The sequence below is a fragment of the Cherax quadricarinatus genome, chromosome 45, assembly GCF_038502225.1.
Source record: "Cherax quadricarinatus isolate ZL_2023a chromosome 45, ASM3850222v1, whole genome shotgun sequence".
NCBI classification, from domain to species: Eukaryota; Metazoa; Arthropoda; class Malacostraca; order Decapoda; family Parastacidae; genus Cherax; species Cherax quadricarinatus.
This window is the reverse complement of record NC_091336.1, coordinates 16,601,432-16,615,026: the sequence shown is the minus strand read 5'-3', so window position 1 is coordinate 16,615,026 and position 13,595 is coordinate 16,601,432. Positions and strand designations below refer to the sequence as shown.

Genomic DNA, 13,595 nt, shown 5'->3' with positions numbered 1-13,595 from the left:
TACCTGGAGAGAGTTCCGGGGGTCAACGCCCCCGCGGCCCGGTCTGTGACCAGGCCTCCTGGTGGATCAGAGCCTGATCAACCAGGCTGTTGCTGCTGGCTGCACGCAAACCAACGTACGAGCCACAGCCCGGCTGATCCGGAACTGACTTTAGGTGCTTGTCCAGTGCCAGCTTGAAGACTGCCAGGGGTCTGTTGGTAATCCCCCTTATGTGTGCTGGGAGGCAGTTGAACGGTCTCGGGCTCCTGACACTTATTGTATGGTCTCTTAACGTGCTAGTGACACCCAGAACGTCAGGTCCCAAATACCATTCGTCTCCATTCACTCCTATCGAACACGCTTACGCACGCCTGCTGGAAGTCCAAGCCCCTCGCCCACAAAACCTCCCTTACCCCTTCCTTCCAACCTTTTCGAGGACGACGTCTACCCCGCCTTCCTTCCCCTACAGATTTAAATGCTCTCCATGTTATTCTACTTTGATCCATTCTCTCTAAATGACCAAACCACCTTAACAACCCCTCTTCAGCCCTCTGACTAATACTTTAACTCCACACCTTCTCCTAATTTCCACACAACGAATTTTCTGCATAATATTTACACCACACATTGCCCTTAGACAGGACATCTCCACTGCCTTCAACCTCCTCCTCGCTTCTGCATTCACAACCCAAGCTTCACACCCATATAAGAGTGTTGGTACTACTATACTTTCATACATTCCCTTCTTTGCCTCTGTAGATAATGTTTTTTTGTCTCCACATATACCTCAATGCACCACTCGCCTCTTTTCCTTCATCAATTCTATGATTAACCTCATCCTTCATAAATCCAACCACCGACACATCAACTCCCAAGTATCTGAAAACATTCACTTCTTCCATACTCCTCTGCAATTTGATATCCAATTTTTCTTTATCTAAATCATTTGATACCCTCATCACCTTACTCTTTTCTATGTTCACTTTCAACTTTCTACCGTTACACACACTCCCAAATACGTCCACTAAGCTTTGCAATTTTTCTTTAGAATCTCCCATAAGCACAGTATCATCAGCAAAAAGCATCTGTGTCAATTCCCATTTTGTATTTGATTCCCCATAATTTAATCCCACCCCTCTCCCGAACACCCTAGCATTTACTTCTTTTACAACCCCAGCTATAAATATATTAAACAACCATGGTGACATTATACATCCCTGTCCAAGATCTACTTTATTTATTTATTTTATTTATTTATTAATTTGATCATGATGCAGAGAAGTACAAAGGAATACAGTTATTAAAGTGCAACATGCCAAAGCCCCTTGTATGCAGAGCATTATGGGCAGGCTTAAAATTAACTTAAGATTAACTAAGCAATGATATATTAAGTGGTAAAAACGTTATTGTAAACAGATAACAATTTAGCACAAATGAGTATTACAAAGACAGGTCATATGGTCATTTACTGTGTTGCTGTGCATTCAGTAGAATGGAGTATTCTGTTGGGTAATGTAATTAAAAAACAACAGTTTGACTGGGTCACAGGTTAAACATTTATGAGATATAGTAATGAGAAACAATTATGAGATACAATTTATGAGATACAATTTATGACATACAATTATTCAGTTTTTATTTAGTTGTGGGTAAGTGATTTTTGAGAAGATACTTGAATTTATAAACAGACAGTGTTTCTTTTATATTCACAGGTAATGAATTCCAGATTTTAGGGCCTTTCATGTGCATGAGTTTTTGCATAGCGTGAGATGGACTCGAGGAACATCAAAGAGTGATCTGTGCCTTGTGTTATGGTCATGTGTTCTGTTGAGGTTGGTAAGGAGACATTTGAGGGGAGGGTTTATATCAGAGTTAAGTGTTCTATGTATGTAGTAGGTGCAGTAATAAGTACGGATGTTTTGTATGGTGAGTAGGTTTAGAATTTTGAATATTGGTGGAGTGTGCTGCCTGTAGTGGGAATTTATCATTCTGACCAGCCTTTTGTTGGGTAATTAGTGGTCTGAGAGGGTTTATTGTTGTTTAGCCCCATGCACAAATTCCATAGGTGAGATAGAGGTAAATAAGTGAGTGATATAGGGCCAGGAGGGCTGACTGTGGAACATAGTACCGTATCTTCGATAGTATGCCTACGGTCTTGGAATTTTTTTTGGAAATTTGTTGTATGTGTTTGAAATTTGAGTCTATTATCAAGGTGGATTCCTAAGAATTTTCCCTCTGAGTTTTGTGATAGGTGATCATTTTATCATTATGTTAAGAGGGACATCTGTAGCTTTGTTACCAAACTGAATGAAGTAGGTTTTGTCAGTTTAGAGTGAGTTTGTTAGTCGTCATCCAGGTAGATATTTTCTGTAATTCGGTATTTACAGTATTGGCTAGCGTGACTGGACTCGGGTGAGAGAAGACATATGTAGTGTCATCTGCAAATAGTGTGGGTTTGAGTAGTTGCGATGCATTTGGTAGGTCATTTATGTATATGAGAAAGAGAAGAGGGCCAAGGACGCTTCCCTGTGGGACACCAACTGTAATTGACTGTGCAGAAGAGTTTGCCCCATTTGTGTACACATATTCGCTTCTGTTGCTGAGGTATGACTTTAGGTAGTTGAGGGAGTGTCCTCTTATACCATAGTGTGACAATTTTATGTGGAGCAAGTCATGGTCAACTGTATCAAAAGCTTTACAGAAGTCAATGAAGATCCCCAGTGGGACTTCTTTTTTCTCTATTGCAGTGTACAGTGGAACCTCAAAAATCGAACTTAATCCGTTCCAGGAACTAGTTCTAAATTCGAAAAGTCTGAAATTCGAAGCAATATTTCCCATAAGAAATAATGGAAATAAAATTAATCCGTTCCAGAAACCCAAAAATATTCACACAAAAAATACATTTTATAGAGATTAATTACAGTTTTACATTCAACAAATACTATAGTTTTTAATTATGTATAGTAATACATATAAAATAACATTTTTACTTACCTTTATTGAAGATTGGTGATGGCATCTGGAAGATAGGGAGGAGGAGAGAGGGAGTTGGGGTTAGTGTTTGGAAGGAGAATCCCCCTCCATGAGGACTTCAGGTAAAACCCTCTCTGGGGTTACTTCCCTTCTGTCTTTTAATGCCACTAGGACCAGCTTGAGTCACTGGACCCCTGTCTCACAAAATAATTGTCCACAGTCCTCTGTTTCTGGTGCCTCTAACATTTCCCTAAAATGGGACATGGTTCTGTCACTGAACTTGTTGCAAAGATGGCTTGTTTCAGCTTGATCAGGGTGGTACTTCTGCACAAACATTTGGACATCATTCCACTTGGCACAAATCTCCTTAATCTTTGAAGAAGGCACCTCATCCACTCCCAATATTAACACCTTTCGCAACATCAGCTTCCTTGATTTGTTCTTTCTTTGACAGGATAGAACCAATGGTCGACTTGTTTTTCCCATACATCCTGGCAAGCTCAACAAGTCTCACACCACTCTCATACTTCTGTATTATTTCCTTCTTCACATCTATAGTGTTTCTCACTTTCTTTACCACAGGGGTACCACTAGCAAGTTTCTTTGGGCCCATGGCAGCTTATTTCACAGTCCCACAAGCACTAAACACAACGAAATAATTGTAAAATGCGTGAATGAGAGCGCAGGTTAGTGTTCACTCAAGCATAAACAAAGCCAGACTGCTCATGGCGCCTGCGCAGGGACGCGGACAGAGCGGGCGGCAGACAGGTCCCGTACCCGGCGGTCCGAAAATAGGGGCGCATTCGATAATAGGGACACAGTTTGTCCGAAAAAATGGTCCTATTTTCGAAACGTTCGATATGTGATACGTTCGATTTTTGAGGTTCCACTGTATATATGTTCTAGCATGTGTATAATAGCATCATTAGTATTTTTATTAGGCCTGAACCCAAATTGACAGGGGTTGAGTATGTTGTGGGAGATGAGGTAGGAATAGATTTGCTTATGAATTAATTTTTCGAAGATTTTAGAGAGAGGGTGTAAGTTGGATATTGGCCTATAGTTATTCAAGTCTGTTTGGTCTCCTCCTTTATGGATCGGGGTGACCCTTGCGATTTTGAGAACTGTAGGAAAGGTAGAGAATTCAATGGATTTGTTAAAGAGTGTTGCAATGATTGGTGATAGCACTTGTGATGCTTTTTTGTATATAAAGGGTGGTAAGGTATTTAAATCTCCTGTCTTGTTTTTTAGTGTTTTTTACCGGGAAGTAGTCTCCCTCTCTTCTACACACCCTAACCCGAGCCTCACTGTCCTCATAAAAACTCTTTACAGCATTTAGTAACTTACCACCTATTCCATAATACGTTGTCTTAAATGCTATTCATTCATTTTGGTTAATGTTGAATGGAGGCATTTATTTTCATTGGAATTCAGTGTTGAGCAATAAAAACTTGGAAAGTTCATGATAATGATTTGAATGTAGCAGTTATTTTTTGTGCCTTGTTTAAGTACCAGTGAAAGTTTTTTTTTAAAGTTCTGTGTTAGAAAACTTTCTTACATTCACATATTTTTATTTTATGCTATGAGCTATTTTTATTATTATTATTATTGTAATAAAATTTAAGGATGTTGTTAGTGTAGTGTGATTAATATCCTGATTCCCAGTCTCTTCAGCCCATCTTCAAATGGGTAAGAAATGTGCTGATTTTATTGATCTCGTCATTTCAAAGTGCCACTTTACTGCTAGCAGTTTCTGGACCTTTTTTTTTTTTTTAATTTGCTTAATTAAATAACTAAAATGAAATTTTGGGAATTTAGATCCTTCATAAATTAGCATGAGGTAATATCTAAGCAAATGGCTGAATTTGCAGATTGGTTGGTTGCTGTCTGATGCACAGAAGCAAACTGAGCATCGGGAATTTATCTAAAAGACTTCATCCCACTCTTAATTGCACTTACCTAAGTATATTTTTACTCTTTCATCTAGGTGTCTGGATCTTCAGTGCGATGTGCAATCGGTTCCGTGTCAAGAAGATCACCTTCGTGGACAAGTTTATCATGTCATATGGTGGGTTAAGAGGAGCAGTGGCCTTTGCCCTGGTGCTGACCATCAATGTGGAACATATTCCAAGTCAACCTATATTCCTTACTGCCACTATGGCTATGGTCTACTTTACTGTCTTCTTACAAGTAAGTTCTTGGAGATGTTAACAAAATGATTCAACTCTTCCATAAACACACAGCATTTTGAGTATTTCTTAGACTAAAATATAATGTAAAGTTATTTTTTTTTTTTTAACAAGTCAGCCGTCTCCCACCGAGGCAGGGTGACCCAAAAAGAAAGAAAATCCCCAAAAAGAAAATACTTTCATCATCATTCAACACTTTCACCTCACACAAACATAATCACTGTTTTTGCAGAGGTGCTCAGAATACAAAAGTTTAGAAGTATATACATATAAAGATACATAACATATCCCTCCAAACTACCAATATCCTAAAACGTCTCCTTTAAAGTGCAGGCATTGTACTTCGCATTTCCAGGACTCTAGTCCGGCTATATAAAATAACCAGTTTCCCTGATTCCCTTCACTAAATATTACCCTGCTCACACTCCAACAGCTCGTCAGGTCCCAAATACCATTCGTCTCATTCGTCTCCATTCACTCCTATCTAACACGCTCATGCACGCCTGCTGGAAGTCCAAGCCCCTCGCCCACAAAACCTCCCTTACCCCTTCCTTCCAACCTTTTCGAGGACCACCCCTACCCCGCCTTCCTTCCCCTACAGATTTATATGCTCTCCATGTCATTCTACTTTGATCCATTCTCTCTAAATGACCAAACCACCACAACAACCCCTCTTCAGCCCTCTGACTAATACTTTTATTAACTCCACACCTTCTCCTAATTTCCACACTCGAATTTTCTGCATAATATTTACACCACACATTGCCCTTAGACAGGACATCACTGCCTCCAACCGCCTCCTCGCTGCTGCATTTACAACCCAAGCTTCACACCCATATAAGAGTGTTGGTACTACTATACTTTCATACATTCCCTTCTTTGCCTCCATAGATAATGTTTTTTGTCTCCACATATACCTCAATGCACCACTTACCTTTTTTCCCTCATCAATTCTATGGTTAACCTCATCCTTCATATATCCATCCGCCGACACGTCAACTCCCAAGTACAGTGGACCCCCGCATACCGTCGCCATCACATAACGTACAATCCGCATACCGCTCGCTTTTATCGCAAAAATTTTGCCTCGCATACCGCTCAAAAACCCGCTCACCGCTCTTCGTCCGAGACGCGTCCAATGTGCGCCCTTAGCCAGCCTCACATGTGCCGCCGGTGGCATTGTTTACCAGCCAGCCTCCGCGGTAACATCCAAGCATACAATCGGAACATTTCGTATTATTACAGTGTTTTTGGTGATTTTATCTGCCAAATAAGTGACCATGGGCCCCAAGAAAGCTTCTAGTGCCAACCCTACAGCAATAAGGGTGAGAATTACTATAGAGATGAAGAAAGAGATCATTGATAAGTATGAAAGTGGAGTGCGTGTCGCCAACCTGGCCAGGTTGTACAAGAAACCCAAATCAACCATCGCTACTATTGTGGGCAACAGAAAGGCAATCAAGGAAGCTGTTCTTGCCAAAGGTTTAACTGTGTTTTTGAAACAGAGATCGCAAGTGATGGAAGATGTTGAAAGACTCTTATTGGTGTGGATAAATGAAAAACAGCTAGCAGGAGATAGCGTCTCTCAAGCGATCATAAGCGAAAAGGCTAGGAAGTTGCATGAGGATTTAATTAAAAAAATGCCTGCAACTAGTGATGATGTGAGTGAATTTAAGGCCAGCGAAGGTTGGTTTGAGAGATTTAAGAAGCGTAGTGGCATACATAGTGTGATAAGGCATGGTGAGGCTGCCAGTTCGGACCACAAAGCAGCTGAAAAATATGTGCAGGAATTCAAGGAGTACATAGACAGTGAAGGACTGAAACCTGAACAAGTGTTTAATTGTGATGAAACAGGCCTGTTTTGGAAGAAAATGCCAAGCAGGACCTACATTACTCAGGAGGAAAAGGCACTCCCAGGACATAAGCCTATGAAAGACAGGCTTACTTTGTTGATGTGTTCCAATGCTACTGGTGATTGCAAAGTGAAGCCTTTATTAGTGTATCACTCTGAAACTCCCAGACCGTTCAGGCAAAAGAATGTCCTCAAGGAGAATTTGTGTGTGCTGTGGAGGGCAAACAGTAATTCATGGGTCACTAGGGACTTTTTCTATGACTGGTTACACCATGCATTTGCCCCCAATGTGAAAGATTACCTAACTGAAAAGAAATTAGAACTTAAGTGCCTCCTGGTGTTAGACAATGCCCCTGGTCATCCTACAGACGTGGCAGAGCGACTTTATGGGGACATGAAATTCATTAAGGTGAAGTTTTTGCCTCCTAATACTACTCCTCTCCTGCAGCCCATGGACCAGCAGGTTATTGCAAACTTCAAGAAACTGTACACAAAAGCTCTGTTTGAAAGGTGCTTTGTAGTGACCTCAGAAACTCAACTGACTCTAAGAGAGTTTTGGAGAGAGCACTTTAATATCCTCAATTGTGTAAACCTTATAGGTAAGGCTTGGGAGGGAGTGACTAAGACCTTGAACTCTGCTTGGAAGAAACTGTGGCCAGAATGTGTAGACAAAAGGGATTTTGAAGGGTTTGAGGCTAACCCTGAGAGGATTATGCCAGTTGAGGAATCCATTGTGGCATTGGGAAAGTCCTTGGGGTTGGAGGTTAGTGGGGATGATGTGGAAGAGTTGGTGGAGGAGGACAATGAAGAACTAACCACTGATGAGCTGATAGATCAACTTCAACAGCAAGAGGCCAGACCTGAGGAAACTGGTTCAGAGGAGGGGAGAGAGAAATTGAAGAAGTTGCCTACTACAAAGATTAAGGAAATCTGTGCAAAGTGGCTTGAAGTGCAAACCTTCATGGATGAAAATCACCCTCACACAGCTATTGCAAGCCGTGTTGGCAACCTGTACACTGACAATGTTGTGAAACACTTTAGGGAAGTCATAAAGGAACGAGAGGTACAGGCCACTATGGACAGATATGTTGTGCGACAGAAGTCCAGTGACTCTGAAGCTGGTCCTAGTGGCATTAAAAGAAGAAGGGAAGTAACCCCAGAAAAGGACTTGACACCTCAAGTCTTAATGGAAGGGGATTCCCCTTCTAAACACTAACACTCTCTCTCCCCTCCTCCCATCCCATCAATCATCACCAGATCTTCAATAAAAGTAAGTGTCATGTAATTGTGCATGCCTTTTTCAGTTTGTGTGTATTAAAATTAACATTTCATGTGGTAAAATTTTTTTTTTTCATACTTTTGGGTGTCTTGCACGGATTAATTTGATTTCCATTATTTCTTATGGGGAAAATTCATTCGCATACCGATCATTTCGCATAACAATGAGCCCTCTTGCACGGATTAAAGTTGCTATGCGGGGGTCCACTGTATCTGAAAACATTCACTTCTTCCATACTCCTCTTGCCCAATTTGATATCCAATTTTTCTTTATCTAAATCATTTGATACCCTCATCACCTTACTCTTTTCTATGTTCACTTTCAACTTTCTACCTTTACACACACTCCCAAACTCATCCACTAACCTTTGCAATTTTTCTTTAGAATCTCCCATAAGCACAGTATCATCAGCAAAAAGCAACTGTGTCAATTCCCATTTTGTGTTTGATTACCCATAATTTAATCCCACCCCTCTCCTGAACACCCTAGCATTTACTTCTTTTACAACCCCATCTATAAATATATTAAACAACCATGGTGACATTACACATCCCTGTCTAAGAGCTACTTTTACTGGGAAGTAGTCTCCCTCTCTTCTACATACCCTAACCTGAGCCTCACTATCCTCATAAAAACTCTTTACAGCATTTAGTAACTTACCACCTACTCCATATACTTGCAACATCTGCCACATTGCTCCCCTATCCACTCTATCATTTGCCTTTTCTAAATCCATAAATGCAATAAAAACTTCCCTGCCTTTATCTAAATACTGTTCACACATATGCTTCAATGTAAACACTTGATCTACACACCCCCTACCCATGCTGAAACCTCCTTGCTCATCCACACTCCTACATTCTGTCACCTTTAATTCTTTCAATTATAACCCTACCGTACACTTTTCCTGGTATACTCAGTAAACTTATTTCTCTATAATTTTTACAATCTCTTTTGTCCCCCTTCACTTTATATAAAGGGACTATACATGCTCTCTGCCAATCCCTAGGTACCTTCCCCTCTTTCATACATTTATTAAACAAAAATACCAACCACTCCAACACTATATCCCTCCCTTCTTCTAACATTCCTGTCATGATCCCGTTAGTTCCAGCTGCTTTACCCCCTTTCATTCTACGTAATGCCTCGCGCACCTCCCCCACACTCACATCCTGTTCTTCACTCCTAAAAGATGGTATACCTTCCTGGCCAGTGCATGAAATTACCGCCTCCCTTTCTTCGTTGACATTTAAAAGTTCCTCAAAATATTCTTGCCATCTATCCAAAAACCTCCATCTCCCCATCTACTAACTCCCCTACTCTGTTTTTAACTGACGGATCCATTCGTTCTCTAGGCTTTCTTAACTTGTTTATTAACTCACTCCAAAATTTTTTCTTATTTTCATTAAAATTTCTTGACAGTGCCTCTCCCACTCTATCATCTGCTCCCCTTTTGCACTCTCTCACCACTCTTCACCTTTCTTTTACTCTCCATATACTCTACTCTTCTTATAATACTTCTGCTTTGTAAAAACCTCTCATAAGCTAACTTTTTCTCTTTTATCACACCCTTTACTTCATTCCATCAATCACTCCTCTTTCCTCCTGCACCCACCCTCCTATAACCACAAACTTCTGCCCCACATTCTAATACTGCATTTTTAAAACTATTCCAACCCTCTTCAACCCCCCCCACTCCCCCACCCACCCACCCACTACTCATTCTTGCACCAGCCCACCTTTCTGACAATGTTGCTTATATCTCACTCGAACTTCCTCCTCCCTTAGTTTATACACTTTCACCTCCCTCTTGATTGTTGTTGCCATTTTCCTCTTTTCCCATCTACCTCTTACTCTAACTGTAGCTGCAACTAAATAATGATCCAATATATCAGTTGCCCCTCTATAAACGTGTACATCCCGGAGCCTACCCATCAACCTTTTATCCACCAATACATAATCGAACAAACTACTTTCATTACATGCTGTATCATACCCAACAGAAGTCTCACGTATTATCAACACACTAAAGACCAAGACAGGAGATTTGAACACCTTACCACCCTTTATATACAAAAAAGCTTCAAGTGCTGTCACCAATCATTGCAACACTCTTTAACAAATCCATTGAATCCTCTACTTTCCCTACAGTTCTCAAAATAGCAAGGGTCACCCCGATACATAAAGGAGGAGATCAAGCAGACTTGAATAACTATAGGCCAATATTCAACTTACACCCTCTCTCTAAAATCTTTGAAAAACTAATTCATAAGCGAATCTATTCCTACCTCATCTCCCACAACATGCTCAACCCCTGTCAGTTTGGGTTCAGGCCTAATAAAAATACGAGTGATACTATTATACACATGCTAACACAAATATACACTGCACTTGAGAAAAAAGAAGTTCCATTGGGGATCTTCATTGATTTATGTAAAGCTTTTGACACAGTTGACCATTATTTGCTGCACATAAAATTATCACACTATGGTATAAGAGGGCACTCCCTCAACTACCTAAAGTCATACCTTAGCAACATAAGCCAATATGTGTACACAAATGGAGCAAACTCTTCCACACAGCCAATTACAGTTGGTGTCCCACAGGGAAGCGTCCTTGGCCCTCTTCTCTTTCTCATTTACATAAACGACCTACCAAATGCATCGCAACTACTCTACATGACACTACATATGTCTTCTCTCACCCAAGCCCAGTCATACTAGCTAATACTGTAAATACCAAATTACAGAAAATATTTACCTGAATGATGATTAACAAACTTACTCTCAATATTGACAAAACCTACTACATTCAGTTTAGGAACAGAACTACAGATGGTCCTCTTAACATAATGATAAATGGATCACCTATCACAAAGCTCACAGAGGAAAAATTCTTAGGAGTCCACCTTGATAGTAGACTCAAATTTCAAACACATGTACAACAAATTTCCAAGAAAATCTCCAAGACCGTAGGCATACTATCGAAGATATGGTACTATGTTCCAGTCAGCCCTCCTGGCCGTATATCACTCACTCATTTACCCCTGTCTCACCTATGGAATTTGTGCATGGGGCTCAACAACAACAAATCATCTCAGACCATTAATTACCCAACAAAAGGCTGCAGTCAGAATGATGATAAATTCTGACTCCAGGCAGCATACTTCTCCAATATTCAAAACTCTAAACTGACTCACCATACAAAACATCCATACTTATTATGGTTCCTACTACATACATAGAACACTAAACTCGGATATAAACCCTTCCCTCAAACTTCTCCTTACCAACCTCAACGGAACACATGACCATAACACAAGGCACAGATCACTCTGATGTTTCCTGTGTCCATCTCACACTATCTAAAAACTCAATTCACATAAAAGGCCCAAAAATCTGGAATTCATTACCTGTGAATATAAAAGAAATACAGTGGACCCCCGCATAACGATATTATTTCAATCCAGAAGTCTGTTTGGGTGCCGTTATAGACCGATTTTGTTCCCATAAGAAATATTGTGAATTAGATTAGTCCGTTTCAGACCCCTAAAAATACACCTACAAAAGCATTAACAAAAATACGCTTACATAATTGGTTGAGTTGGGAGCTGATCGTTATGCGGGGGTCCACTGTACAGTGGACCCTCGACCAATGATATTAATCCGTTCCGGAGAGCTCATCATTAATCGAAATTATCGTTAGTCGAGTTAATTTTCCCTATAAGAAATAATGGAAATCAAATTAATCCGTTCTGACACCCCAAAGTATTGAAAAAAAAATTTTTACCACATGAAATATTAATTTTAATACACACAAACTGAAGAAGGCATGCATAGTTACATGACAGTTACCTTTATTGAAGATCTGGTGATGATTGATGGGATGGGAGGAGGGGAGAGTGTTGATGGTGTTAGTGTTTAGAAGGGCAATCCCCTTCCATTAGGACTTGAGGTGGCAAGTCCTTTTCCGGGGTTACTTCCCTTCTTCTTTTAATGCCACTAGGACCAGCTTGAGAGTCACTGGACCTCTGTCGCACAACATATTTGTCCATAGAGGCCTGTACCTCCCGTTCCTTTATGACATTCCTAAAGTGTTTCACAACATTGTCAGTGTACAGGTTGCCAACATGGCTTGCAGTAGCTGTGTCAGGGTGATTTTCATCAAAAAAGGTTTGCACTTTAAGCCACATTGCACACATTTCCTTAATCTTTGAAGTAGGCAACTTCTTCAATTTCTCTATCCCCTCCTCCGAAGCAGTTTCCTCAGGTGTGGCCTCTTGCTGTTGAAGATGATCTAGCAGCTCATCAGTGGTTAGTTCTTCATTGTCCTCCTCCACCAACTCTTCCACATCCTCCCCACTAACCTCCAACCCCAAGGACTTCCCCAATGCCACAATGAATTCCTCAACTGGCATAGTGTTCCCAGGGTTAGCCTCAAACCCTTCAAAATCCCTTTCGTCTACACATTCTGGCCACAGTTTTTTCCAAGCAGAGTTCAAGGTCCTCTTAGTCACTTCCTCCCAAGCCTTACCTATGATGTTTACACAATTGAGGATGCTAAAGTGATCTCTCCAAAACTCTCTTAGAGTCAATTGAGTTTCTGAGGTCACTACAAAGCACCTTTCAAACATAGCTTTCGTGTACAGTTTCTTGAAGTTTGCGATGACCTGCTGGTCCATGGGCTGCAGGAGAGGAGTGGTATTAGGAGGCAAAAACTTCACATTAATGAAGCTCATGTCCGCAGAAAGTCGCTCTGCCAAGTCTGAAGGATGACCAGGAGCATTGTCATTATAATACCAGGAGGTGCTTAAGGTCCAATTTATTTTCCAGGAGGTAATTTTTCACAGTGGGGGCAAATGCATGGTGTAACTAGTCATAGAAAAAGTCCCTAGTGACCCATGTCTTACTGTTTGCCCTCCACAGCACACACAAATTGGCCTTGAGGACATTGTTTTTCCTGAACACGGGGAGTTTGAGTGATACACCAATAAAGGCTTCACTTTGCAATCGCCACTAGCATTGGCACACATCAACAGAGTAAGCCTGTCTTTCATAGGCTTATGTCCTGGGAGTGCCTTTTCCTCCCGAGTAATGTAGGTCCTGCTTGGCATTTTCTTCTAAAACAGGCCTGTTTCGTCACAATTAAACACTTGTTCGGGTTTCAGTCCTTCACTGTCTATGTACTCCTTGAATTCCTGCACATATTTTTCAGCCGCTTTGTGGTCCGAACTGGCAACCTCACCATGCCTTATCACACTATGTATGCCACTGATTCTTAAATCTCTCAAACCAACCTTTGCTGGCCTTAAATTCACTCACAT

The 13,595-nt window shown here is 40.8% G+C and overlaps 1 protein-coding gene across 2 annotated transcripts in view; it reads left to right on the top strand.

Moving 5' to 3' along the window:
• LOC128694866 (probable Na(+)/H(+) antiporter nhx-9) overlaps positions 1-13,595 on the top strand; it is a 354,538-nt gene that overhangs the window by 301,010 nt on the left and 39,933 nt on the right. For both annotated transcript variants that reach the window (XM_070094338.1, XM_070094337.1), the window contains exon 7: positions 4,940-5,142. In XM_070094338.1, coding sequence (XP_069950439.1) covers positions 4,940-5,142 — 203 coding nt within the window. The remainder of the gene's footprint in view (positions 1-4,939; positions 5,143-13,595) is intronic.